The sequence below is a fragment of the Hyla sarda genome, chromosome 2 (assembly GCF_029499605.1).
Source record: "Hyla sarda isolate aHylSar1 chromosome 2, aHylSar1.hap1, whole genome shotgun sequence".
Classification (NCBI taxonomy): domain Eukaryota; kingdom Metazoa; phylum Chordata; class Amphibia; order Anura; family Hylidae; genus Hyla; species Hyla sarda.
In genome coordinates, this window is record NC_079190.1 from 65,872,131 (window position 1) to 65,899,954 (window position 27,824).

Below are 27,824 nucleotides of genomic sequence, written 5' to 3' on the forward strand. Positions count from 1 at the left end.
CCTGGACCAGGTTCAGCAAGGCAGTCTCAGCAGAAGAGGCTCGGGCAGGTTCCTCAAAGACACTTCGGACTTCAGCGAAGAAGGACTGGACTGTGGCTGTGGCTGGATCATTGCGGTCCCAGAGCGGTGTGGCCCAGGACAAGGCCTTTCCTGAAAGAAGGCTTACTACGAACGCCACCTTAGACCGTTCTGTAGGAAACAAGTCTGACAACATCTCCATATGCAGGGAACACTGAGACAAAAATCCACGGCAGAGTCTGGAGTCCCCATCAAATTTGTCCGGCAGGGACAAGCGGAGGTTAGGAGCGGCCACTCGCTGCGGAGGAGGTGCAGGAGCTGGCGGAGGAGATGGTTGCTGCTGTAGCAGAGGCAGAAGTTGCTGTAACATGACGGTCAACTGCGACAGCTGCTGTCCTTGTTGGGCAATCTGCTGCGATTGCTGAGCGACCACCGTGGGGAGATCAGCGAGACTTGGCAGCGGCACCTCAGCGGGATCCATGGCCGGATCTACTGTCACGATTCGGCTTCCAGGTAGTGGATCCTCTGTGTCAGCGAGGGATTGGCGTGGACCGTGCTAGTGGACCGGTTCTAAGAGGCTACTGGTTTTCACCAGAGCCCGCCGCAAAGCGGGATGGTCTTGCTGCGGCAGTAGCAACCAGGTCGTATCCACTAGCAACGGCTCTACCTCGCTGACTGCTGAGAAGGCGTGGGACAGAAGGACTAGACAGAGGCAAGGTCAGACGTAGCAGAAGGTCGGGGGCAGGCGGCAAGGTTCGTAGTCAGGATGGGTAGCAGAAGTTCAGGTACACAGGCTTTGGACACACTAAACGCTTTCACTGGCACAAGGCAACAAGATCCGGCAAGGGAGTGCATGGGAGGAGGTCAGATATAGTCAGGGACCAGGTGGAAGCCAATTAAGCTAATTGGGCCAGGCACCAATCATTGGTGCACTGGCCCTTTAAGTCTCAAAGAGCTGGCGCGCGCGCGCCCTAGAGAGCGGAGCCGCGCGCGCCAGCACATGACAGCAGGGGACCGGGACGGGTAAGTGACCTGGGATGCGATTCGCGAGCGGGCGCGTCCCGCTGTGCGAATCGCATCCCCAACGGCCATGACAGTGCAGCGCTCCCGGTCAGCGGGACTGACCGGGGCGCTGCAGGGAGAAAGACGCCGTGAGCGCTCCGGGGAGGAGCGGGGACCCGGAGCGCTAGGCGTAACAAATCTATTCCATCAAATGCGAATCATAAGATGATACAGTTTAATATTGTTTATAGGTTATATTATACACCTCTCTTTCTTCATAAAATAGGTAAAAAGAACTCGAACGCTTGCTCAAAATATGGACAGGAAGAGGCAGGATTATTACATATGCTTTGGGCATGTCCGGAAGTAAAGAAATTCTGGGGAGAAGTCATACAGTCTATTGAGAAAAGTTGGAAGATTAGAATAAAACTAACACCAATAAATGCGATCCTGGGAGGTGATATTGGGATAGAAATAAATAGGGAGTGGGAAAAAAAATCCAAAAGATTATTTTTTACGCCAGATTAATTATAGTAAGGCAGTGGATATCTGCAAAAGGTCCGAGTGTGTATGTATCCAATGGAGAGAGTGTGTATCCAATGGAGAGAGGGGTTGAGGAGGGAATATAGAATAGAGATATAAATAACTAATCACTGAGCCGCGAGGTCCGACTGAAGGTATTTTTTTTTTTATAGAAATTGAATAGAATGTTGTTCTATTTTTTTGTAATCTGTTATGGCAATAAAGCATTTAAAAAAAAAAAACAACGCAGAAGCTGAATGTGCTCCTGTCCAAGTTGCTGGTGCTGCTGTCCCTCCCTTTTCAAGTGGTGGACTCTGAACCTTTCAGAGAACTGATGGCTTGTGCCAAGCTGAGGTGGAGAGTCCCAAGCTGTCATTAGTTTGCGAAAAGCCCATACCAGCATTGCAGAATTTTGTGGAACAGAAGCTATGCCAGTCCTTGAGCCTGTCAGTGTGTACCAAAGTGAACGGCAGTGCCGATGTGTGGAGCTGTAACTACAGTCTGGGACAATACATGTCCTTTACGGCTCACTGGGTAAATGTTGTTCCTGCACAGCCACAACAGCCACAACTTGGACAGGTCACGCCGCTTCCGCCTTCACGCTCTCAGGCCCTTGGTCCTGTGACAGTGTGCACCTCCTCATCCTCCACCATGTCCTCAGCCTCCACTGCCCAGACAAGTCTCATTGGCCCTTCAGCATACCATGTGTGCAGGCACGGCAGTGTAACGCTGTTCTTCACATGGTTTGCCTTGGCACACATTGGAGGAACTGCTAAAAGTCATTCATAAAGAAATCGCAGCATGGCTTGGAAATTGGAATTATGGTGACCGACAACGGGAAGAACATCTTTTCTGTGCTGCGACAAGGAAGCCTGAGATATGCACCCTGCATGGCACACGTGTTCAATCTGTTTGTCAAGCGGATCCTGAAGTGTTCCCCCCATATGCAAGACATCCTAACAATGGTAAGTAAATTTTGCATGCACTTCAGCCACTCGTACACCGCAAAGCACACCCTCCTTGAGCTGCAGCGTCAGAACGGTATCCCCCAACATAGTCTTATTTGCAACGTTTCACCCTCCATATGTTGGACCGATGTGGCGACTACATCTCACGGCCACATGAGCGCTGTGGGGGCTGAACTGGAGGAGGGGCACAGTGTAGCACAGTTTAGGTTTTGCAAGATGGGCGGTTTTTCTAGTCATCTGACAGGAGAGGAGGAGCAGGAGCGGCCAGAGGAGATAGAGGGTTATGAGGAAGGCAAGACAGAGGACCCAGACACACCATGGCAGTATGCAGTGGAGATGGAGGCAGTGAGTCCCTCGGAGTCACTTGCTTGCATAGTGATCACCGAATTGTCACCATTCGGCAGTGGGATGACTTCTGGCTCTCCAGCGTATATGACCCTTGCTACTGGCACAAAATGGGGACCTTTTTACACCCACTGAGAGGGAGGACAAACTGACCTACTACAGAGAGATCCTACGTAGTCAGTTGGCCGATGCCTATCTGCGCCATCATCCATCCTCTGGCAGGTCTGACTCAGGGGGCTCTCCGCGCTCTCCTTCCATCGCTGCTGTGGGGGTGGCAGGAGCAGAACCAGCCCCATCAGCAGCAGCCTGAGTCTACAGTCACTGATGAGTAGCTTTCTTCACCTGCATAGTGAAGCAACTCATCAGCATCAGGTAGACCTGGAGCAGGACCTGAACCAGAAGGTGGTGGCATGCCTTGACATGACCATACCAACACACCTTGAAGATCCGCTGGACTTCTGGGAAGCCAAACTTGATTTGTGACCGCAACTAGCAGAGTTTGTCCTAGAAAAGCTGTCCTGCCCGGCCAGTAGTGTGCCATTAGAGCAGTTCTTAAGTGCGGCGGGGCCATAGTAACCACAAGGAGAACTCATCTGTCCACGAAAAATGTGGAGAGACTGACCTTTGTGAAGATGAATCAGGCATGAATCAGCCAGGATTTCCACCCACCAATGCAAAATGCATCAGAGTAGATTGACCATGGTGCCACACCAACACTTTACAAATATGGATAGTGCAAAACATATTTAATGTGCTGCTCCCCAGTTACAGACATTACTCTGCATCAGACCACAAGTAAGTATTGAGGATATGCATTAGCTAAAACTTAACTTTTCTTAGGATAAAATATATGTACCTAAATTTCTTTTGAAATGAAACAAAAGGAAAGGTGTGCAAAAAAACCTTGATGTGATAAAAATACCGCTAAAAGGTGGAAGGGAACAACATATGGTCCATTGTAACCAGTGGGAGTAAAAACTTCCCCTGTAAGGCCCTACTCTTGCATTATTAATTTCCTTCTTGACAAGTGTTTCTCCCCTTAAAAAAGGGCAGCCCCACACAGGAACCTCTCCCTACTTCCACCTACAAACACTGCCATTTCACAGGATTTTTAGGTGGAAATAGGGAGAGTTTCCTGTGTGGGGCTGCCCTTTTTAGGGCGAGTAACACTTGCCAAGACGGCAATTATCGGGCGAGAGTAGGGCCTTACAGGGGAATTTTTTTACCCCCACCTGCTACAATGGACAATATGTTGTTCCCTTCCACCTTTTCAAGGAAAATGTTACTCGTCTTAAAAAGGGCAGCCCCACACAGGAACCAATCCCTATTTCAACCTAAAAACACTGGGAAATGGCATTGTTTGCAGATGGAAATAGGGAGAGGTTACTGTGTGGGGCTGCCCTTTTTAGGGCAAGTAACACTTGCCAGGAAGGGAATTAATAATGTGAGAGTATGGCCTTACAGGGGAAGTTTTTGCTCCCACCAGTTAACATGAACCCTACTTTGTTCCCTTCCACCATTTAGAGGTCTTTGCATCACATCAATACTTGGTGGTGTAGGTGGCACATGGCGTTTTTTGCACACCTTTCCTGTTGTTTGATAAAAAAATTTGGGCATATATTTTATCTTAAGAATATTGTTAAAAGTTAAAATAACCACAGAGAAAAGAAAAAAAACTGTCACTGTCACTTAATTATAAACCGTGGTAATATCTTGTGGTTGCAATCAGAGTTCATCTGTCTGTGCTTCTGTGGGTGGTGTTACACGCTACAAAGGTATGCATATGAAATGTAGTCACAAAAAAGATAAGCGGAGCAACTCACCCATATATAGGAAACTTGCAGCTGCAGCTATGTCTCATCTGTGGTATGCGAAGACCGGGTCAGAACCGGAGCGGGGAGGTGGAGGGTGTTACGGGGGGAATCAGACGTCGGGCCACAGTCGTATCGCACCTTTGGTGCTTCATCAGGCCCCTGCGATAAGGCTGTGGCCTTCCCCCCGTAACACCCTCCACCTCCCCGCTCCGGTTCTGACCCGATCTTTGCATACCAGCGATGTGACATAGCTGCAGCTGCAAGTTTCCTATATATGGGTGATTTGCTCCGCTTATGTTTTTTGTGACTACATTATTAACCCCTTAAGGACTGAGCCCTTTTTCACCTTAAGGACTCGGCCATTTTTTGCAAATCTGACCACTGTCACTTTAAACATTAATAACTCTGGAATGCTTTTAGTTATCATTCTGATTCCGAGATTGTTTTTTCATGACATATTTTACTTTAACGTAGTGGTAACATTTTTTCGTAACTTGCCTCCTTTCTTGGTGAAAAATCCCAAAATTTTATGAAAAATTTGAAAATTTTGCATTTTTCTGACTTTGAAGCTCTCTGCTTGTAAGGAAAATGGATATTCCAAATAATTTTTTTTTATTCACATATACAATATGTCTAATTTATATTTGCATCCTAAAATTGATGAGTTTTTACTTTTGGAAGACACTAGAGAGCTTCAAAGTTCCGCAGCAATTTTCCAATTTTTCACAAAATTTTGAAACTCACTTTTTTTCAGGGACCAGTTCAGGTTTGAAGTGGATTTGAAGGGTCTTCATATTAGAAATACCCCATAAATGACCCCATTATAAAAACTGCACCCCCGAAAGTATTCAAAATGACATTCAGTAAGCGTTTTAACCCTTTACGGGTTTCACAGGAATAGCAGCAAAGTGAAGGAGAAAATTCACAATCTTCATTTTTTACACTCGCATGTTCTTGTAGACCCAATATTTGGATTTTTGCAAGGGGTAAAAAGGAGAAAATTTTTACTTGTATTTGAAACCCAATTTCTGTCGAGTAAGCACATACCTCATATGTCTATGTAAAGTGTTCAGCGGGTGCAGTAGAGGGCTCAGAAGGGAAGGAGCGTCAAATGGTTTTTGGGGGGCATGTCACCTTTAGGAAGCCCCTATGGTGCCAGAACAGCAAAAAACCCAACATGGCATACCATTTTGGAAACTATACCCCTCGGGGAACGTAACAAGGGGTAATGTGAACCCTAATACCCCACAGGTGATTCACGACTTTTGCATATGTAAAAAAAAAAAAAAAAATTTTACCTAAAATGCTTGGTTTCCCTAAAGTTTTACATTTTTAAAAAGGGTAATAGCAGAAAATACCCCCCAAAATTTGAAGCCCAATTTCTCCCGATTCAGAAAACACCCCATATGGGGGTGAAAAGTGCTCTGCTGGCGCACGACAGGTCTCAGAAGAGAAGGAGTCACATTTGGCTTTTTGAAAGCAAATTTTGCTCTGGGGGCATGCCGCATTTAGGAAGCCCCTATGGTGCCAGGACCGCAAAAAAAAAAAACACATGGCATACCATTTTGGAAACTAGAGCCCTCGGGGAATGTAACAAGGGGTTAAGTGAACCTTAATACCCCACAGGCGTTTCACGACTATTGCATATGTAAAAAAAATAAAAAAATTTTTACCTAAAATGCTTCTTTTTCCAAAAACTTTACATTTTTAAAAAGGGTAAAAGCAGAAAATACCCCCCAAAATTTTAAGCCCAATTTCTCCCGAGTACGGCAATACCCCATATGTGACCCTTAACTGTTGCCTTGAAATACGACAGGGCTCCAAAGTGAGAGCGCCATGCGCATTTGAGGCCTAAATTAGGGATTGCATAGGGGTGGACATAGGGGTGTTCTACGCCAGTGATTCCCAAACAGGGTGCCTCCAGCTGTTGCAAAACTCCCAGCATGCCTGGACAGTCAACGGCTGTCTGACAATACTGGGAGTTGTTGTTTTGCAACAGCTGGAGGCTCCATTTTGGAAACCGTGGCGTACCAGACGTTTTTCATTTTTATTGGGGAGGGGAGGGGGGCTGTGTAGGGATATGTGTATATGTAGTGTTTTTTACTTTTTATTTTATGTTTTGTTAGTGTAGTGTAGTGTTTTTAGGGTACAGTCGCACGGGTGGGGGTTCACAGTAGTTTCTCGCTGGCAGTTTGAGCTGTTGAAGAAAATTTGCTGCAGCTCAAACTTGCAGCCCGATACTTACTGTAAGCCTCCGCCCATGTGAGTGTACCCTGTACATTCACATTGGGGGGGACATCCAGCTGTTGCAAAACTACAACTCCCAGCATGCGCTGACAGACTGTACATGCTGAGAGTTTTAGTTTTGCAACAGCTGTAGGCACTATGGTTATGTATCACGGAGTTTGTGACCTTACTCAGTGTTTCAAAACCAGTGTGCCACCAGCTGTTGCAAAACTACAACTCCCAGCATGTACGGTGCATGGTGTAAGGTGACTGCTGGAAGTTGTAGTTTGCAACAGCTATAGGCACACCGGTCGTGAAACACTGAGTTAGGTAAAAAAAAAACCTCTAAGTTTCACAACCAGTGTGCCTTCAGCTGTTGCAAAACTACAACTCTCAGCAGTCACCGACAGCCAACGGGCATGCTGGGAGTTGTAGTTATGCAACCAGCAGATGCACCACTACAACTCCCAGCATGCACTTTAGCTGTTTGTGCAAGCTGGGAGTTGTAGTTATACAACAGCTGAAGGTACACTTTTCCATAGAAAAAATGTGCCTCCAGCTGTTGCAAAACCATAAGTCCCAGCATGCCCATAAGGGAATGCTGGGAGTTGTGGTGGTCTGCCTCCTGCTGTTGCATAACTACAGCTCCCAGCATGCCCTTTTTGCATGCTGGGAGCTGTTGCTAAGCAATAGCAGGAGGCTGTAACTCACCTCCTGCTGCTGCTCCATCGCAGGCTGTCCCTCGCCGCCGCCGTCGCTCCTGGGGCCCCGATCCCAACATGGACGCCGGGGATCGGGGTCCCCAGCACCCGGGGTCGTCTTCCCACACCCGCTCACGCCCTCCGGAAGAGAGGCGGAGCGGGTGCGGGAGTGAAACCCGCAGCAGGCGCCCTGATTGGTCGGCCGGTGATCCGGCCGACGACTCAGGGCGATCGTGAGGTGGCACCAGTGCCACCTCACCCCTGCAGGCTCTGGCTGTTCGGGGCCATCAGAGACGGCCCCGAACAGCCAGTAATTCCGGGTCACCGGGTCACTGGAGACCCGATTGACCCGGAATCGCCGCAGATCGCTGGACTGAATTGTCCAGCGATCTGCGGCGATCGCCGACATGGGGGGCATAATGACCCCCCTGGGCAATATGCCGGGATGCCTGCTGAACGATATCAGCAGGCATCCGGCTCCGGTCCCCAACCGGCTAGCGGTGGGGACCGGAATTCCCCACGGGCGTATGGATACGCCCTGCGTCCTTAAGGACTCGGAATGCAGGGCGTATCCATACACCCTGCGTCCTTAAGAGGTTAAATGTTAAGTTTTACTTAATGCATATCCTCAATACTTACTTGTGCACACTAACACTTTTACAAAAGAGACTGTTTTCTTCTGCCTACCTACCTCAGCTACTATTCTGATCCTGCCACCCACCTGATACCACACATCTGATGCCAACTTCTCCTTTTTTCACCCACCTTGGTCACTGATACTAGTATTGCTACCCACCTCCCCACTATGTCACCGGGTCACTTTCAGGACTCCTGATGCTTCTGATGCCATCTCCAGGCTGTCTCATACTGCCACAATACACAATATGTTCTCCTCATGCTGCTGCCACCTCCAGGCTGTCTCATTCTGCAACTATATGGTCTCCTCATGCTTCCGACACCTCCAGGGTGTGTCATTCAGCCACAATATGGTCTCCTCATGCAGCCTCAAACTCCAGGCTGTCATTCAGCCACTAAATGGTCTCCCTATGTTGCCACCAACTCCAGGCTGTGTCATTTAGCCACTATATGGTCTGCTCTTGCTGCCTCAAACTCCAGACTGTGTCATTTAGCCACTATATGGTCTCCTCATGTGTCCACCACCTCCAGGCTGTGCCACTGTACCGCCATGTGGTCTCCTCATGCTGCTGGCACATTAAATTAAACTTTTTAGGTTCATCTATTTGAAATCTTCAATTTAAATGTTAAAACATATCTTTAATCTTTATAATTGTGAGGCCCTATGGTTTCGTCAGGCTGTTGCCACCTCCAGCCTGGGTCATTCAGCCACTATATAGTCTCCTCATGCTAACGCCAACTACAGGCTATGTCATTCAGGCACTATATGGTCTCCCCATGCTGCCGCCACCTCCAGGCTGTGTCCTTCAGCCACTATATGGTCTTCTCATGCTGCCGCCACCTCCATGCTGTCTCATTCAGCCCCTATATGGTCTCCTCATGCTGCTGCCACCTCCTCACTGTGTCATTCAGGCACTATATGGTCAACCCATGCTGCCACAAATTCCAGGCTGTGCCATTTAGCCACTTTATGGTCTGCTCTTGCTGCTGCCAACTCCAGCCTGTGTCATTCTGCCACTATATGGTCTCCTTATGCTGCTGCCAACTGCAGGCTGTGTCAATTAGCCACTATATGGTCTCCTCATTCTTCCACCACCTCCAGGCTGTGCCACTGTACTGCCATGTGGCCTCATCATTCTGCTGGCACATTAAATTAAACTTTTTAGGTTCATCTATTTGAAATCTTCAATTTAAATGTTAAAAATATCTTTAATCTATATCATGGTGAGGCCCTATGGTTTCGTCAGGCTGTTGCCACCTCAAAGGCATGGTCATTAAGCCTCTATATGGTCTCCTCATGCTGCCGCCACCTCCACGCTGTGTCATTTAGCCACTTTAATAACTCCTCATGCTGCCGCTCCCTCCATGCTGTGTCATTCAGGTACTACATGGTCTCCTCATGCTGCCACCCCCTCCATGCTGTGTCATTCAGCCACTACATGGTCTTCTCATGCTGCCGCCCATTCCAGGCTGTGTCATTCAGCCACAATATGGTCTCCCCATGCTGCTGCCAACTCCAGGCTGTGCATTCAGCCACTATATGGTCTCCTCACTTATATTGATGCCACCTACAGATTCTGTCATTGTGCCGCTCTGTGACAGTGATTCTAATAGCGATGCCTCTGATCTGCATGTCATACTGAATAACAGTATTATTTAACTAACCCAGCACACACCCTATGCATGTTATAGCAAGGCAAAGTGTTCTACACCCCTATTGAGGCTCTCTGTAGGCCATAAATAGCTGATTCGCCATGAATAAATTTGCACCAAACCTATTTTTTTCGAAAAAATTCGGTGAATTGGCTGAATCAAATTGTTCCAAAATTTGCTCATCTCTACTCATTACTAAAAAATATTTAATAAAAATTGTGCCAAAAAGATGATACCCCAGATGATAATATTGCCCCACACAATAATAGTGCCTCTTTTTGTACCCCACACAGTATTAGTGCCTCTGTAGTGGCATCAACACAGTAATAGTGCCCTTATTGCCTCTACATAGCAACAGTGCCTTCCTTTGTGTCTGTACACAGTAATATTGCTCCAAACACAGTAAAAGTGCCTTATTAGTCCCACACATAGAGTTAAAGTGCTCACTTAGTATAGAAATTGCCAGATAAAGATGAAATATCTTAGTCTTCTTATACACAATAAGAAATATTTGACATTCTTGTGTTAAGACAATCATAATTAAATTCTATTGATTTTTGATGTACACATCATGTATTGCATTTAGTAATTCATTTACCCAAAACCCACGGTAATATCATCCATTCAATGGGGGCTGGTGCAGGGCCCGGTCTGTTATTGTTGTATCCATCTTGTGAAGCCCGTAATAAGAAGAACAGGAAAGTCAAATGTGATGCAGTGTGGCAGATAAATTTGATGAATGGTTTCCTAATAAAAAGTCCGAGGTTACTTTTCGGAGCTATCAAGTAACACGCAGAGAAGACAGGGAAAAGTAGTCCTATTATTACACATGTCGCCATCTTCACTGCCCAATGTCGTCTCCTCCAGCCTGGAAATTCATCATACCAGCGGGAAGCGAGCAGCTGCTGACAGTTAGGTTGAGCAACAAACTATAAAACACAAAGCAGAAAACACATGAATGTCAAGAGGCTGCTGTTAAAGTGAACATGCCAATAGATAGAATACTATAACAATAATAATATAACATTTTTATATTGTGCCAACAAATTCTGCAGCACTTTACAATTATGAGACATTATAAAAACATTTATTCGAGAGGAGTGAGGGCCCTGTTCTTGAGAGCTCATGGACTATGAGGAGTGGGGTAGAGACACAAAGCAGAAGTCATGTGCTAATTATAGACACTAACAAATTATATGCAGCAAAAACAAAAAACAGCGCTGGACACAGCAAGAATAAAGGCTAAAGTGGGAAAAAAAACGCCAACACATTTCAGGCTAATACTGCATAACCCTTAAAGGGGTACTCCACTGGAAAAAATTATTATTATTGCTTTTTTTTTTTTTTAAATCAATAGGTGCCAGAAAGTTACTGTATTTTCCGGTGTATAAGATGACTTTTTAACCCCGTAAAATGCTCTCAAAAGTCAGGGGTCGTATGGATGATCCATACCCCAAGTGTCCCGGCCGAGATTAACTTCCCTCGTCACATTCGGGACATCCCGGGTGGACGGAGCACTGAAGTGGGGCAGTACACAGACATACAGCCTTCAGCCATTCACTGTATATGGCTGAAGGCTGTATGTCTGTGCGGAACTATACTGCCAACTTAATATGGGGGAACTATGCTGCCAACCTAATGTGGGGTAACTATGCTGCCAACCTAATGTGGGGGAACTATGCTGCCAACCTAATGTGGGGGAACTATGTTGACAACCTAATGTGGGGGGAACTATGCTGACGACATAATGTGGGGGAACTATGCTGACAACCTAGTGTGGGGGAACAATACTGCCAACCTAATGTGGGGAAACTATGCTGACAACCTAATGTGGGGGAACTATACTACCAACCTAATGTGGGGGAACTATACTACCAACCTAATGTGGGGGAACTATGCTGCCAACCTAATGTGGGGGAACTATGCTATCAACCTAATGTGGGGGGAACTATGCTGACAACCTAATGTGGGGGAACTATGCTGACAACATAATGTGGGGGAACTATGCTGCCTACCTAGTTTGGGGGAACTATGCTGACAACCGAGTGTGGGGGGAACAATGGTATGGTACCGTATCGCGGTAGAGGGGTAGTCTTATATGGTGAGTATATCCCAAACTCTATATTTTACTGTAAAAGTTGGGGGTCGTCTTATACGCCCAGGAACTGTCCAGAGTAGGAGTAAATCCCCATAGCAAACCTCTCTTGCTCCGGACAGTTCCTGACATGGACAAAGGTGTCAGTAGAGAGCACTGTGGTCAGACAGAAAAGAACAACTCAACTTCCTCTGTAGTATACAGCAGCTGAGAACTCCTGGAATGATTAAGATTTTTAATAGAAGTAATTTACAAATCTGTATAACTTTCTGGCACCAGTTGATTAGAAAAAAATTGTTTTCCAGCTGAGTATCCCTTTAATCGTGGCATGATTCAGAGCTATATTAGCTTGAACCACATTGGAGTTTATTTTCGTTCTTAACAACATGTCAATGGGGGTTATCTTTTTAATTTTCAATGTGAATTATTAAAGTTTTGCCTTTTAATCTTGGAAGCTGGAATTACCATATGTATTTCTTCTACTAGTTCACACAGGAAATAGCCTGTTGCTCTTCCTGTGCTCCCATTCTTCACTTCTTGTCAAGTTGTAAGCTAACTTGTGATAGTTTTTGTATGATACCAGTAGTAGAACAAGTGACTGCTGAGGCCACGGATTGGCTGCAGAGGTCACATGCTGGCTGCTAGTAAAGAGAGACTGGGGTTCCAACTGGAGCATTTGCACTTGATCACTATGGGATCAGACAGGTAAGTACAGGCTTTTATTTTTCTTTTATTTTTTATGACATTTGGGCTGCTTATTAACATTTTTACAAAGTGTGTATAACCCTTTTAAAAGCATCTGCATTTATTAAGCAACCAAAGTTATCTAAGTGTCACCAAAGTTACTAATACCTTGCTAATAAATAGGCACAATCATTACAACATTATAAAATGTATCCTTTTCTTCTCATTATACATAACATTTGGCGCACCCACGGTATCGTAAAGTGCCTCCTGTCAGTTAACGTATTGAATAACACTTCTCAATCTAGTCATTTCATTTCAGTTAATCATGTGTTCGCTTATTATAAATACATTATTCAGCTCAATAATTTTTCCTATAAATTGAGTCACACACGATAACAGTGGTTTCATATGACAATGTCAGATTTAATTTGAAGCCTACATCATTTACTTTAATAGTTCTATTAAAAGTCTCGGTGAACAGCGCTATTGTTCTCAATTTGCATAGAAAGTTCCGAGGCTCACTTTCTGCTCTACAAAGCTGTCTTTTCCAATTAATGTAATAGTCACAATTAGTTTAATGAAATCTAAAAATCTATTTTGCTAGCTGCCTATTCTGACAGGTTCTCAACACCTCCATTCTTCTCTTCCTCAATATTTGCTGCAAAAAGAATTGCTCTTTCATCTAGCAGTGAAACTTTGAAGGAGGGGCTTACATTCTCAAAAAAATCATGTTTTTCAAACAGTGTTCCTCCAGCTGCTGCAAAACTACAACTCCTAGCATGCCCAGACAGCAAAATGCTGTCTGGGCATGCTGGGAGTTGTAGTTTTGCAACAGGTGGAGGCACGCTGTTTGGAAAATACTGTCTTAAAGGGGTTCTCCACCATAAGGTGATTTTAGTACTTACCTGCCAGACAGTAATGGACATGCTTAGGAAGGATCTGTGCTTGTCTTGGGGCTAAATGGTTGTGTTGTGAGTCCACTATAATGCTGCTTATTTCTATTTGTAAAATGGCTATTTCCTGTTGGAGTTTCCTCCCTCCAACTACAAGTTCCAGGATCCCTTGTTTGTGTGAGGTCACTTTTCTCCCTCCCACACATCATCCACCCCACCCATTGAAGCACACCTTTGAAAATTCTCTGCAGCCCTGTAGAGAATGATATCCACCCACCCAGCAGTTTCTCCACTCTTTGACTGGCTTCCTTACAACACCTGACTAGTGATGCAATGTCTTGGGCCGCACTGTAACCAGGTAAAACCTGAGACAATATTCATTTTGTATGCTGTTAAAAATAAACATCATGGCACAGATCACATAGGAATTGCGAAACAAGCCATCAAACACTGGTATAGACACCATATTATGAACTACGCTAACTTTACAGCCCCTGTAACATAGTCAAATAAACATTCCTGGAATACCCCTTTAAATTGTATAATTCCTTTGTAAATGAATTAGAAAACCCATTTTCACATTTGATTCCAGGTAATGAAGGGGTCCTTTGTTCATGACCTCTATCAATTTACCGCACAGTAGTGTATGTCTGCAGAATCTCTTCTAGTCTTAAAGACCTGACACGTCTTTGCATTATGGTACATTAGAGAACAAAGATAGGTGTGCTCCATGACGAACACTTGACAGATCAAACTGCAAGGGGCCCACATACTGTTCTTCCATAGGGAGAGATTTTGAGACTGGAACAAATTTTTGTTGGTGTTTTTAGGTCTTTTCCTCAGATATTTCTGTGCTATAATAAATTATAACTTTTATTGACAAATACAGTTGAAGCAAAGACTCAATATATTCAGTGTTGACCATCTTTTTGTTCAAGACTTTGGCAATTCTCAGCATTTTCAAGGATGATGGAGCACCATGTCACAATGGAAAAGTGATAGCCAAGGTCTTTTTCACATTGCCATTTAGCCCTGTTAAAGAGGTACTCTGGCGCTAAACATCTTATCCCCTATCAAAAGGATAGGGGATAAGATGTTAGATCGCGGGGATCCCGCCGCTGGGGACCCCCGCTATCTCTCCTGTAGCACCCCCATTTTTCAGTTCTGTGGCTGATGATGGGCAGTGCAGGGGACAGAGTATCGCAATGTCACAACTCCGCCTCATCGTGATGTCACACCCTCCTCAATACAAGTAGCATGAAAACAGCTGCAGCACACCAACACTCATGTAAACCAACACCAGGGGCTACAGACATATAAAACAGTACAATCGGGAATTTTTTATGATCAATCAGTGAATAAATCAATAAATCAGCTGGACATATTATACAGCACAAATCATGTAATATGGCTTCCTGTAGTATTTATAGGATAAGACAATTCCTAAGAAAGGATCACATAGAACTCAATTGGGGATAATCAATTCATCAAGTATTTATAAAATTAATAAAAAAAAAAAGGTTAAATAAAGTGTATAAGTTCATGGAATCAATATCATCCAGATCAATGTTATGGGTTATTAGGGTAGTAGTATCTCCTGATTGGCCTGTGAGCTGTATGTCACACAATGCAAGCAATGGTTGGATAACCAGAGGTCATGTGATTTTGCTGCCAGCTGCAAGGTATGCTGGGCAACCCTGACATTATCTCAGTGTTCCTAGTACTTGTTCCATTCATTTAGGTGTTAAAAAGTCATGTGTTCCTCATCCCTTCTGCCAATAATAGTGCCAATGCCATTCTGGCAAAGTTCAAAAGTTTTGTGAACCGATTTTACCACACAATTCTGAGTGGGTTTGTCGGGCTCAGCTTGCTCATCTCTATTAATTTCATTTTCTTTCAATGTGGACAGAAATTTGTTGACTTGGGCTAGTTCACACCTTGATGTGTGTCTCCGAGGCACAGATATGCCAGGAAAATGTCAAAATGACATGCCACCATATCGCTGCTCTGACCCCATTGATTGCAATGAATTTCATTTCCCCAACATATCTGCCTCGGAGGCACAAATTGTGGTGTGAATAAGCCCTTACTTTGTTTACATAAGTTTAGTGATGTTAGTTAATGTTTGGTGCCATTATTTAGTTACTCTTTGGCAATATTATTAAATAACAGTGGATTGTTTTTAATCTGGTGCCATATTGAGTCATTTTTGGTAGTATTCTTTATTTACTGTATGGTAGCATCATTTACTATTCGTATGTTGATGCTGTGTAGTAATGGCATGATGGTCTTGGCTTGGGCAATGATTATTTTTATGGAAGCACCATTCATAAAGATTAATGTCGAGTGATCATTCTCTATTGTTGACATTCTGCTACATTAATGCTGGAAAATTATCTTTTTCATCACTCCAAATTAACAAACTGTGACAATAATATAATCATAATATACTGGCATTTATTAGAGCATATTAAATCCTACTACTTAGGGCAACCTGTGCTGTAAACATGGCCTTCAGCTTACAGATTATGAGATTTTTTTTTTAGTATTTAATTTTTTTTTAGTTTTTAAGCATTGTAGTTAGAGATGAGCGAATTGAAGCAGGGAATCATAACGAATTTCAGGATTTATTTGATTTTAAACGAATATGAATATGGCCGCGATTCTATTGCACGAATCAACTTCATTAAACTCCATTTTACAGGGTTCCAGGCTCCAGGACACCTAAAATGGTGGATCCACATGTCATTACATGGGGCAGGGGATGCTGGGAAGGCGGGAAGGCAAGGCAGGAAGGGAGGTAGGCGGGATGACCCGGGATCACATGCAGGATGCAGCCTATCAGCATTCATTGACCCCTGTGATGTCACAGCACTATATAATCGGCAGCCATTTTGCGGCTGCTCATTTCATGCCATTCACATTCACTGTGACAGAGTGCAATTTTTTTTTTTTGTGGTGCTGCAAAAATAAGTTTTTTCAGCAGACTGTAGTGCATTTTTCTGCCCTCATATGTGCATACCACATACCTAAATCAAAGCAGTGTACTATTTTGTATCTGTAAATCTGTAACAAGTCTAAATACTGGGAAAGTCCAGGCAAAAGTAATCACCGGCTGGTGTTTTACGAAAACACGTTTTCCAGGTGTACTGTAGCCCATTTTTTGCCCTCATACGTGCATACCACATGCCTACATCTAAGTAGTGCACTTTTTTGTATCTGTTAATCTGTAACAAGCCTACATAAAGTGAAAGGCCAGGGAAAACTAATCACCGGCTGGTGTTTTACGAAAACACGTTTTCCAGGTGTACTGTAGCCCATTTTTTGCCCTCATACGTGCATACCACATGCCTACATCTAAGTAGTGCACTTTTTTGTACCTTTTAATCTGTAACAAGCCTACATAAAGTGAAAGGCCAAGGAAAACTAATCACTGGCTGTTATTTTATGAATTTTTTTTTCCCAAGTGTACTGTAGCGCATTTTTTTGCCCTCATACGTGCAAAAAATCATAATAGGGGATAGTATTACCCGTAGGAAGTGCTCTTTAACTTATATATTTTAATAGGTATATGGATAAAATCCACCAATAAAGTGACCACTTTAACCTGTCAACGACCCAGGGCGTACCTGTACGCCCTGAGTCCGCTCCCGATCTATAACGAGGGGCCACATCATAGCGGGTCGGGCCCGGCTTCTAACAACGGCCGGGACCCGTGGCTAATAGCGCGCGGCATTGATCGCGCTGCCGCGCGCTATTAACCCTTTAGATGCGGCGTTCAAAGATGAACTCCGCGTCTAAAATGAAAGTGAAACCATGCCGGTTAGCTCAGGGAGCTGTTAGGGATAGCCGCGGTGAAATCGCGGCATCCCAAACAGCTTACAGGACAGCTGGAGGGTCCCTACCTGCCTCCTCGCTGTCCGATTGCCGAATGTCAGCTCAGTGCCTGAGATCCAGGCATGAGCAGTCAAGCGGCAGAATCATCGATCACTGGTTTCTTATGAGAAACCATTGATCAATGTAAAAGATCAGTGTGTGCAGTGTTATAGGTCCCTATGGGAGCTATAACACTGCAAAAAAAAGTGAAAAAAAGTGAATAAAGATCATTTAACCCCCTCCCTAATAAAAGTTTGAATCGCCCCCCTTTTCCCATAAAAAAACTGTGTAAATAAAAATAAAAATTAACATATGTGTAATCGCCGTGTGCGGAAATGTCCGAGTTATAAAAATATATCATTAATTAAACCGCGGTCAATGGCATGCGCGCAAACAAATTCCAAAGTCCAAAATAGTGCATTTTTGGTCACTTTTTATATCATGAAAAAATGAATAAAAAGATCAATAAGTCCTATCAATGCAAAAATGGTACTGCAGATCTGCAGATAAAACTTCAGATCACGGCGCAAAAAATGAGCCCTCATACCGCCCCATACGCAGAAAAATAAAAAAGTTATAGGGGTCAGAAGATGACAATTTTAAACGTATACATTTTCCTGCATGTAGTTTTGATTTTTTCCAGAAGTATGACAAAATCAAACCTACATAAGTAGGGTATCATTTTAACCGTATGGACCTACAGAATAAAGAGAATGTGTCATTTTTACCGAAAAATGTACTGTGCAGAAACGGAAGCCCCAAAAGTTACAAAATGGCGTTTTTTTTTTCAATTTTTTCTCACATTGATTTTTTTTTCCATTTCACCATAGATTTTTGGGTAAAATGACTGGTGTCATTATGAAGTAGAATTGGTGGCACAAAAAATAAGCCATCATATGGATTTTTATGTGAAAGATTGAAAGAGTTATGATTTTTTAAAGGTAAGGAGGAAAAAACGAAAATGCAAAAATGTAAAAACCCTGGGTCCTTAAGGGGTTAAAATAGAATTAAATAACAGTACCAATCGTACCAATTGTATACAGCCCAACATGTTTCCACTACATTAAGTAGTTTCCTCAGGGGAATAGCATTGGCACAATAGAGTATAAAATATGGATGCAACAGTCAGAGTGCATATATCACAAAAATCGTGTCAAATATTATCATCTCCAAACAACAACCATCCCTATTGGTGCGCATGTAAGTCACTTATACATAGACAAAGCAGATATGCATATATGTAGCTGTATAGTGTCGTAGATGGTGCTCAGTTTAGGAGAGAAAGAAAATGCTGATATAAATACTAAATACCGGACTGGCCTGTCTCCTGTGGGTGACCTGTCGTCACCAGGAGATCAGTTAGATGTCCGGTGTCTAGCACGAGCGGGAGCGCAACCCACAATGGTGGGGAGCCACACTCTGGTTACTGGCTCTCTGAGCGCTGTGTCATACCACTCCAGATGCTCCTGCTTCTTCCACTTTTAGTCCGCCAACAAACCATCCGCGAAGCCATGTCCAAGAGACAACAGTATGTGCCCACTCATCCAACAGCGCAGAAGCTGAATGTGTGTCTAAGTTGCTGGTGCTGCAGTCCCTCCCATTTCAAGTGGTAGACTCTGCACCGTACCAAAGTGCATGGCAGTGCCGACGTCTGGAGCTGTAACTATGGTCAGGGACAATACATGTCCTTTATGGCTCACTGGGTGAATGTGGTTCCTGCACAGCCACAATAGCCATGATTAAGGACCTAATGGTCCGAAACGCGTCGTCTTTGTGATTTTATTTCACTCTGGTTTTTTTTCTTTCATGCCTAATTTTTAATAGATTAATAAAAATTTTGGACTTTTAAATGTTATTTTTCCTGGGAGATGGATAACCTTCCCTGCCTTGGGATCCTTTTCTACATTATATTGTACAGAGGCTCGCCATCATCCTGGCTTCCAGAATATATACTGGAGTGCTCGGACTAAAGTCTACATAAGCGGTGGGCTACAACTTTTTCTTTTGACTGTGTCCTGCACAGCCACAACCCCAACTTGGACAGGTCACGCCGCTTCCTCCTCCACGCTGTCAGCCTGTTTGTCCTGTGAAAGTGTGCGACTCCGCCTCCTCATCCTCCACTGTGTCCTCAGCCTCCACTGCCCGGACAAGTCTCAGTGGCCCTTCAGCATACCATGTGTGCAGGGCACGGCGGTGTCAGGCTGTTCTTCACATGGTTTGCCTTGGCGAAAAGAGTCACACAGGGGATGAACTGCTAAAAGACATTTGTAAAGAAATCGGAGCATGGCTTATTGCACGAAAACTGGATGGGAACCATGGTGACCGACAATGGGAAGAACATGTGGCCGCGCTGGGACAAGGAAGGATGACCCATGGCCCTGCATGGCACATGTGTTAAATCCGGTTGTCAAGCAGAAGTGTTCCCCCCATTTGCACGACATCCTAAGAATGGGAAGGAAACTTTGCATGCACTTCAGCCACTCGTACACCACAAAGCACACCCTCCTTGAGCTGCAGCATCAGAATGGTATCCCCCAACATAGTCTAATTTGTGACGTTGCTGTCACGCTTCGGTTGGCTGGAGGTGGATCCTCTGTGCCAGAGAGGGATTGGCGTGGACCGTGTTGGTGGACCGGTTCTAAGTTGCTACTGGTATTCACCAGAGCCCGCCGCAAAGCGGGATGGTCTTGCAGCGGCGGTAGCAACCAGGTCGTATCCACCAGCAACGACTCAACCTCTCTGACTGCTGAAGATAGGCGCGGTACAAGGGAGTAGACAAGAGCAAGGTCGGACGTAGCAGAAGGTCAGGGCAGGCAGCAAGGATCGTAGTCAGGGGCAACGGCAGGAGGTCTGGAACACAGGCTAGGAACACACAAGGAAACGCTTTCACTGGCACAATGGCAACAAGATCCGGCAAGGGAGTGCAGGGGAAGTGATGTATAAATAGGGAGTGCACAGGTGAACACACTAATTAAGCCTGCTGCGCCAATCAGTGGCGCAGTGGCCCTTTAAATCGCAGAGACCCGGTGCGCGCGCGCCCTAAGGAGCGAGGCCGCGCGCCGGGACAAGACCGACGGGGAGCGAGTCAGGTACGGGAGCCGGGATGCGCATCGCGAGCGGGCGCCTCCCGCATCGCGAATCGCATCCCGGCTGAGAGAGACATTGCAGCGCACCCGGTCAGCAGGTCTGACCGGGGCGCTGCAAATGCGAGGAAGTTGCGAGCGCTCCGGGGAGGAGCGGGGACCCGGAGCGCTCGGCGTAACAGTTGCCACACGTAGGACTTCCACCCTGCATATGTTGGACCGACTGTACGAACAGAGAAAAGCCAACACCGAGTTCTTGATGATCCAAGATAGGGGTAATCTCGTGTGTAACTTCAATGTGAACCAGTGGCAGCTCATACGTGACACCTGCCGTTTGCTCAGGCCCTTTGAGGAAGCCACATTATACGTAAGCCACCAGGATTATGGGATGAAAGACGTCATTCCACTGCTTCATATCCTACAACAAGTGTTGGAAACATTGGCTGGTCAGGGCAATGGAGATGTTGTGCCTACATTTCAAGGCCACATGATCCCTGTGGGGGCTGAACTGGAGGAGGATGAGGGGCACAGTGGAGCACAGTTTAGGTTTGGTGAGATGGGCGGTGTTTCTAGTCATCTGACAAGAGAGGAGGAGCATGATGAGCTAGAGGGTTATGAGGAAGGCGAGACAGAGGACCCAGATACACCGTGGCAGTATGCCGTGGAGATGGAGGCAGGGAGTCCCTCCCAGTCACTTGCACAAATGGCACGATGCATGCTCAGATGCTTGCGTAGTGACCGTCGAATTGTCACCATTTGGCAGCGGGATGACTTCTTGGTCTCCACCTTATTGGTCCCTCGCTACCGGCACAAAATGGGTGCCTTTTTTACACCCACTGAGAGGGAGGACAAACTCATCTACTACAGGGTCAGTTGGCTGATGCCTATCGGCGCCATCGTCCATCCACTAGCAGGTCTTACTTGGGGTCCCTCTGTGCTCACCTTCCACTGCCATGGCTGCTGGGGAGGGGTGGGGTGCAGGAGCAGTACCAGCTCCATCAGCAGCAGCCTGAGTCTACAGTCACTGATGAGTACCTTTCTTCACCCGCATAGTGAAGCAACTCATCAGCAGCAGGTAGACATTGAGCAGGACCTGAACCAGCAGGTGGTGGTATACCTTGACATGCCCATGCCAACACACCTTGAAGATCCGCTGGACTTCTGGGAAGCCAAACTTGATTTGTGGCGGCAACTTGCAGAGTTTGCCCTGGAAAAGCTGTCCTGCCTGGCCAGTAGTGTGGCATCAGAGAGTATGTTTAGTGCGCGGGGGCCATAGTCACTGCAAGGAGAACTCATCTGTCCACGAAAAATGTTGAGAGACTGACCTTTGTGAACATGAATCAGGCATAGATCAGCCAGGATTTCCACCCACCAATGCCAGATGCATCAGAGTAGATTGACCATGGTGCTACACCAATACCGCACAAATATGGATAGTGCCAAACAGATTTAAGCCACTGCTCCCCAGATACAAACATTCCAGCCCCCTTCATCACCGGGTACTGGTATTGCCACCCACCGCACCACTCTGTCACTGGGTCACTTTCAGGACTCCTGATGCTGCTTCTGCCAACTCCAGGCTGTGTCATTTAGGCAATTTATACTCTCCCAGGATTATTGCCATGTTAATACCAGACCAGTAATAAAAGGAATATTGCCAAGGACTAGCAGAAACAGGGAACTGTGGATACTGACCACCGGCTGTTGGAATTGACTGACTATACCAGGTGGTCGATTTACCATTTTGAAGTTCCTCAGTTCCAGTAGGCTTTAAGTCGTTCATTGTTTGTTGTGGTTCTTCAGTTGCAGAATTAAGTTGTATCATGTTTTCCTGTTCCTCTGATGAGCTAATGTCACTGGAACACACAATACTCATATTGTCATCTCATGAAGGATCCTTTTCTTCAGAGAACGTATCTATCATTTTATTATTTTGAATGTCAGGTGGTATTGTGACAATTTATGTGAAGCCCTGGGGTCTCCTCATGCTTCAGCCAACTCCAGGCTGTGCCATTCAGACACTATATGGTATTCTCCTACTGATGCCACCTCCAGGCTCTGTCATTGTGCTGCCATGTGACATGGGACTCCCTCTCAGATTAGGTCCTTTGTTCCCACACGCCTGGGCCCGGGCCACTAAAACTTGGGAGTTAAAAGTTCCATTTCAAAATCCTCAATTTCAATTTCAAAACCTTAGATTTCTATTTTTTATTCCTGTATTTCAATGGTCTCTTCATGACCACCTCAGGCTGTACCATTCAGACACTACATGGGCTCCTTTTGCTTTCCCCACCTCCAGGCTGTGTCATTCAGCCAATATATCATTTTCGGATGCTACTGGGACTGGGATATTAACACCAAATATGTTCTGGTAGCTCTAGGTAACATAAATGTTTAATTGAGATTTCAAGATTGATCTTTCAATGTAAGGGGTTATGAAACTCTCTTGGGTACTGCTGATGCCTGCTCCTGACTGTGTGTTTCAGGAACTACTTGGCTTATTGATGCTTCTGGGCTTGGGCCTTACATTTTTGGATGTTTAGCACGAGCTAAATACATACTTAATAGAAATTTCAACATTGATCTTTCAATGTAAGGGGTTATGAAACCCTCTTGGGTACTGCTGATGCCTGCTCTTGACTGTGTGTTTCAGGAACAACTTGGCTTTTTGATGCTTCTGGGCTTGGCCCTTACATTTTTGGATGTTTAGCACTAGCTAAATACATGCTTAATAGAAGTTTCAACATTGATCTTTGAATGTAGGGGGTTATGAAACCCTCTTGGGTACTGCTGATGCCTGCTCCTGACTGCTCCTGTGTCTTTCAGGAACTACTTGGCTTACTGATGCTTCAGAGCTTGGGCCTTAAATTTTTGGAAGTTTTGCACTAGCTTACATACATACTTAAATGAGATTTCAACATTGATCTTTCAATCTTAGGGGCTATGAAATCCTCTTATGTACTGCTGATGCCTTTTCCTGACTGTGTCTTTCAGGAACTACTTGGCTTACTGATGCTTCTGGGCTTGGGCCTTACATTTTTGGATGTTTAGCACTACCTAGCATGCATCTTCAATAGAGATTTCAACATTCACCTTTAAGTTTTAGAGGTTTTGAACCCCTCTTGTGTACTCATGCTGCTTCCTGCTCCACTCTGCTGTGACAGTGTGCAACTCCGCCTCCTCATCCTCCACCGTGTCCTCAGCCTCCACTGCCCGGACAAATCTCAGTGGCCCTTCAGCATACCATGTGTACAGGGCACGGCGGTGTCACGCTGTTCTTCACATAGTTTGCCTTGGTTAAAAGTGTTGGAAACAATGACTGGTCAAGGCAATGTAGACGTTGCGCCTACATCTCACGGCCACATGAGTCATGTGGTGGCTTGTAGATTTTCACTTTGTACCCACACGCCAGGGTCCGGGACACTAAAACTTGGGAGTTAAATGATCAATTTCAAAATCATTAATTTAAATTTCAAAATCTAAAATTTTTATTAAAAAAAAATCATACATTTCAATGGTCTCCTCATGCTTCAGCCAACTCCAGGCTGTGTCATTCAGGCAATATGTGGTTTACTGATATTGCTGCTGGGCCTGGGAATAAAAATGTTGTTATGGTAGGTAGCACTAGCTATCCAAATCTTCATTTTAAAGATTCTTGTGTTTTTTATTGTTTGTGTTTTTTGGGGGGGGGGGGGGGGGGGGGATGTGAAGCCCTGGGGTCTCCTCATGCTTCAGCCAACTCCAGGCTGTGTCATTCAGGCAATAGATGTAGTTTACTGATACTGCTGCTGGGCCTGGGTCAGAGAATAAAAATTTTGTTATGGTAGGTAGCACTAGTTATCCAAAATCTTCATTTTCAATTTTAAAAATTCTTGTGTTTTTTCTTGGGGATTGTGAAGCCCTGAGGTCTCCTCATGCTTCAGCCAACTCCAGACTGTGTCATTCAGGCAATATATGTTTTACTGATACTGCTGCTAGGCCTGGGAATAAAAATGTTGTTATGATAGGTAGCACTAGCTGACCATAATCTTTGGTTTGAATTTCTGAATTCATCTTTTAATCTTAGGGATTGTGAAGGCCTAGTGTCTACTCATGCTGCTGCCAACTCCTGGCTATGCCATTCAGCCCCTATATGGTCTCCTCATGCGGCCAAAACCTCCATGCTGTGTCATTCAGCCACTATATGGTCTCCTCATACTGATGCCACCTCCAGGCAGGCTCTGTCATTGTGCCGATCTTAGCAGTGATTCTAAAAGCAATGCCGGTAATCTGCATGTTATTCTGAATAACATTATTATTTCACTACCCCAGCACACTCCATATTCATGTTAGAACACAGCAAAGTGTTCTATACCCCTATTGAGGCTCTCTGTAGACAAAAAATTGCCATTTTTAAAATAGATTCGGATCGAAAATAAATTTTTGGGGAAAATGCGGCAAATCGTCCGAATCCAATTTTTGAACAATTCGCTCATCTCTAATTGCAGTAACAGTAGCATATAAAATATGTGCCAGAAATTTTTGCCAGAATCATATACAGAGTGTTAAAGGAAAACTGTTAGCCTGTTCACCCACACTAAACCCAATACACTGGGTTATAGTGTGGGTAAATAGGAGCCAATGAGGGGTCACTTACTGAAATATGTACCTTAGGTCCGGAGAGACTATGCGCTTATGTGAACAGCGACTCTATGTCAGAGAATATAGCAGTGAATCTTTTTTTTTTGGGGGGGGGGACATTTCTCCTGAAATATTTTAGTCAGTGACTCCTCATCAGACTCCTAGGGGCTGGCATATTCATATCATGAGCTTCTCACTCATCTGACTCTGGCCAAAAAATGTGTAGAGGGTCAGTGGGTAACTTGATCTTTTTGTTGCTTAACCCCTTATGACTTTTTTTTCTGTTTTTGCATTTTCGTTTTTTCCTCCTTACCTTTAAAAAATCATAACTCTTTCAATTTTGCACCTAAAAATCCATATGCTGGCTTATTTTTTGCGCCACCAATTCTACTTTGTAATTACATCAGTCATTTTACCCAAAAATCTATGGTGAAACGGAAAAAAAAAATCAGTGTGAGACAAAATTGAAAAAAACAAAATGCCATTTTGTAACTTTTGGGGGCTTCCGTTTGTACACACTACATTTTTCGGTAAAAATGACACCTTATCTTTATTCTGTAGGTCCATACGATTAAAAGGATACCCTACTTATGTAGGTTTGATTTTGTCGTACTTCTGGAAAAAATCATAACTACATGCAGGAAAATGTATACGTTTAAAATTGTCCTCTTCTGGCCCCTATAACTTTTTTATTTTTCTGCGTATGGGGCGGTATGAGGAAAAAAAATTTGCGCCGTGATCAGAAGTTTTTAGCGGTACCATTTTTGAGTTGATAGGACTTATTGATCGCTTTTTATTCCTTTTTTCTTGATATAAAAAGTGACTAAAAATGCACTATTTTGGACTTTGGAATTTTTTTTGCGCGCACGCCATTGACCGTGCGGTTTAATTAACTATATATTTTTATAATTCAGACATTTCCGCACACGGCAATACCACATGTGTTTATTTTTATTTTTATTGACACTGTTTTTTTTATGGGAAAAGGGGGGTGATTCAAACTTTTAATAGGGAAGGGGTTAAATGATCTTTATTCACTTTTTTTTCACTCTTTTTTTTTGCAGTGTTATAGCTCTCATAGGGACCTATAACACTACACACACTGATCTTTCACATTGATCACTGGTTTCTCATAGGAAACCAGTGATCGATGATTCTGCCGCTTGGATGCTCATGCCTGGATCTAAGGCACTGAGCAGTCATTCGGCGATCGGACAGCAAGGAGGCCGGTAGGGACCCTCTGGCTGTCCTGTAAGCTGTTTGGGATGCCGCAATTTGACTGTGGCTATCCCGAACAGCTCCCTGAGCCAACCGGCATGCTTTCACTTTCACTTTAGACGCAGTGTTCAACTTTGAATGCCGCGTCTAAAGGGTTAATAGCGTGCGGCACCGAGATCAATGCCGCGCGCTATTAGCCATGGGTCCCGGCCGTTGTTAGAGGCCGGGCCCGACCCGCTATGACGCGGGGCCACGCCGTTGCCCCACGTTATAGATCGGAAGCGGACTCATGACGTACTGGTCCGTCATGAGTCCGTTAGGGGTTAAAGGAAAACTGTCATCAGTTTCGCCACACTAACCTGCTGGCAGGTCGTGCATTTGACGCTGATGACATTCATAATCATGTGTGCGCGATCCGTGCTCCCGATACATTCATCTTATTCCTCCGTTCAGCCGGCATGCTTGGGGCACATGCAGGGCTTTGTGACGTCAACGCTGATGTTTATCTGCTGGGTCCTAGGGAAACAGTAGTGGTGACATTACAAAGCTCTGCCTGTGCCCCAAGCTTCCGGCAGAATGGAGGAAAAAGGTGAAGATACCGGGACAATGGGAGCACAGATCGCGGACATGTGAGTTTGGTTGTCATCAGCATCACCCGCACTACCTCCCTGTAACAGCAGGTTAGTGCGGTGACATTGACAACAGTTTTCCTTTAAGCTTATCATTAGGAAATCCTCTGTATCTATGCACTGAAACCAGATACAAGCTTATTGGATTATGCGTTGTGCAGGAGAACTGCAGATATGTTTCAGTAACTGTGTGTGCATCTTAGGTGTACATAATGGTTATTGTGCCCAGCTTCAACATCATCGAGTTGTGTCTGCACGTCACTGATGTCTTCCTCAGGTTCCTCAACAGTGTCTGCTTCAGGAGCTTGAACGCTTACAACACCATCTCCCACGCCATTCTCCTCATCACTACATACCCACCTAGCAAAGGAAGCAGGGGATGTCTCCTCCACTACTTTACTGGGCAGTAGCTGCTGACTGTCCTCTAGTAGATCGTCCTGACTAAAAAGTGGAGCTGAACCCACAGCATAGGATACTTCTATGGGGGAGGGTACAGCATAGGAAAGAGGCAATTGGAGGACAGGGACTGCTCCCGGGCCATGCCAACTGAGGTTGGTGACTTAGGAACCCACCAACTGTTGACTGGGGTAGTCAGATGTCACTTGTGATGAAGTAAATGACCAAGTTAACCAGTCAATGACAGCAGATTGGTTGCTGGTCGAGAAATGACTGCTAGCTGATACCAGGAGCTCAGGCCTCTCTCTACGACTCCTGCTTCAACTCGCCCCTAGTCTGCTGCGACCTCTGCCTTTGTCTGATAAATTTAGGCATCTGCCACTCCTTTGTGCACATCCCAGCACTTCTCTGCCTGACATACTTAGTGCGTATATGAGGGGAG

At 45.0% G+C, this 27,824-nt stretch overlaps 1 protein-coding gene across 6 annotated transcripts in view; it reads right to left on the minus strand.

The window, feature by feature from the left end:
- Nucleotides 1-27,824, minus strand: part of TRPC4 (transient receptor potential cation channel subfamily C member 4) — a 289,046-nt gene that overhangs the window by 79,395 nt on the left and 181,827 nt on the right. For 5 of the 6 annotated variants that reach the window (XM_056561953.1, XM_056561952.1, XM_056561954.1 and 2 more), the window contains one exon: nucleotides 10,484-10,814. In XM_056561953.1, the coding sequence (XP_056417928.1) occupies nucleotides 10,484-10,814 (331 nt within the window). Of the gene's footprint in view, nucleotides 1-10,483; nucleotides 10,815-27,824 lie in introns of those variants that run through there. The other variant, XM_056561957.1, reaches the window with a different exon arrangement.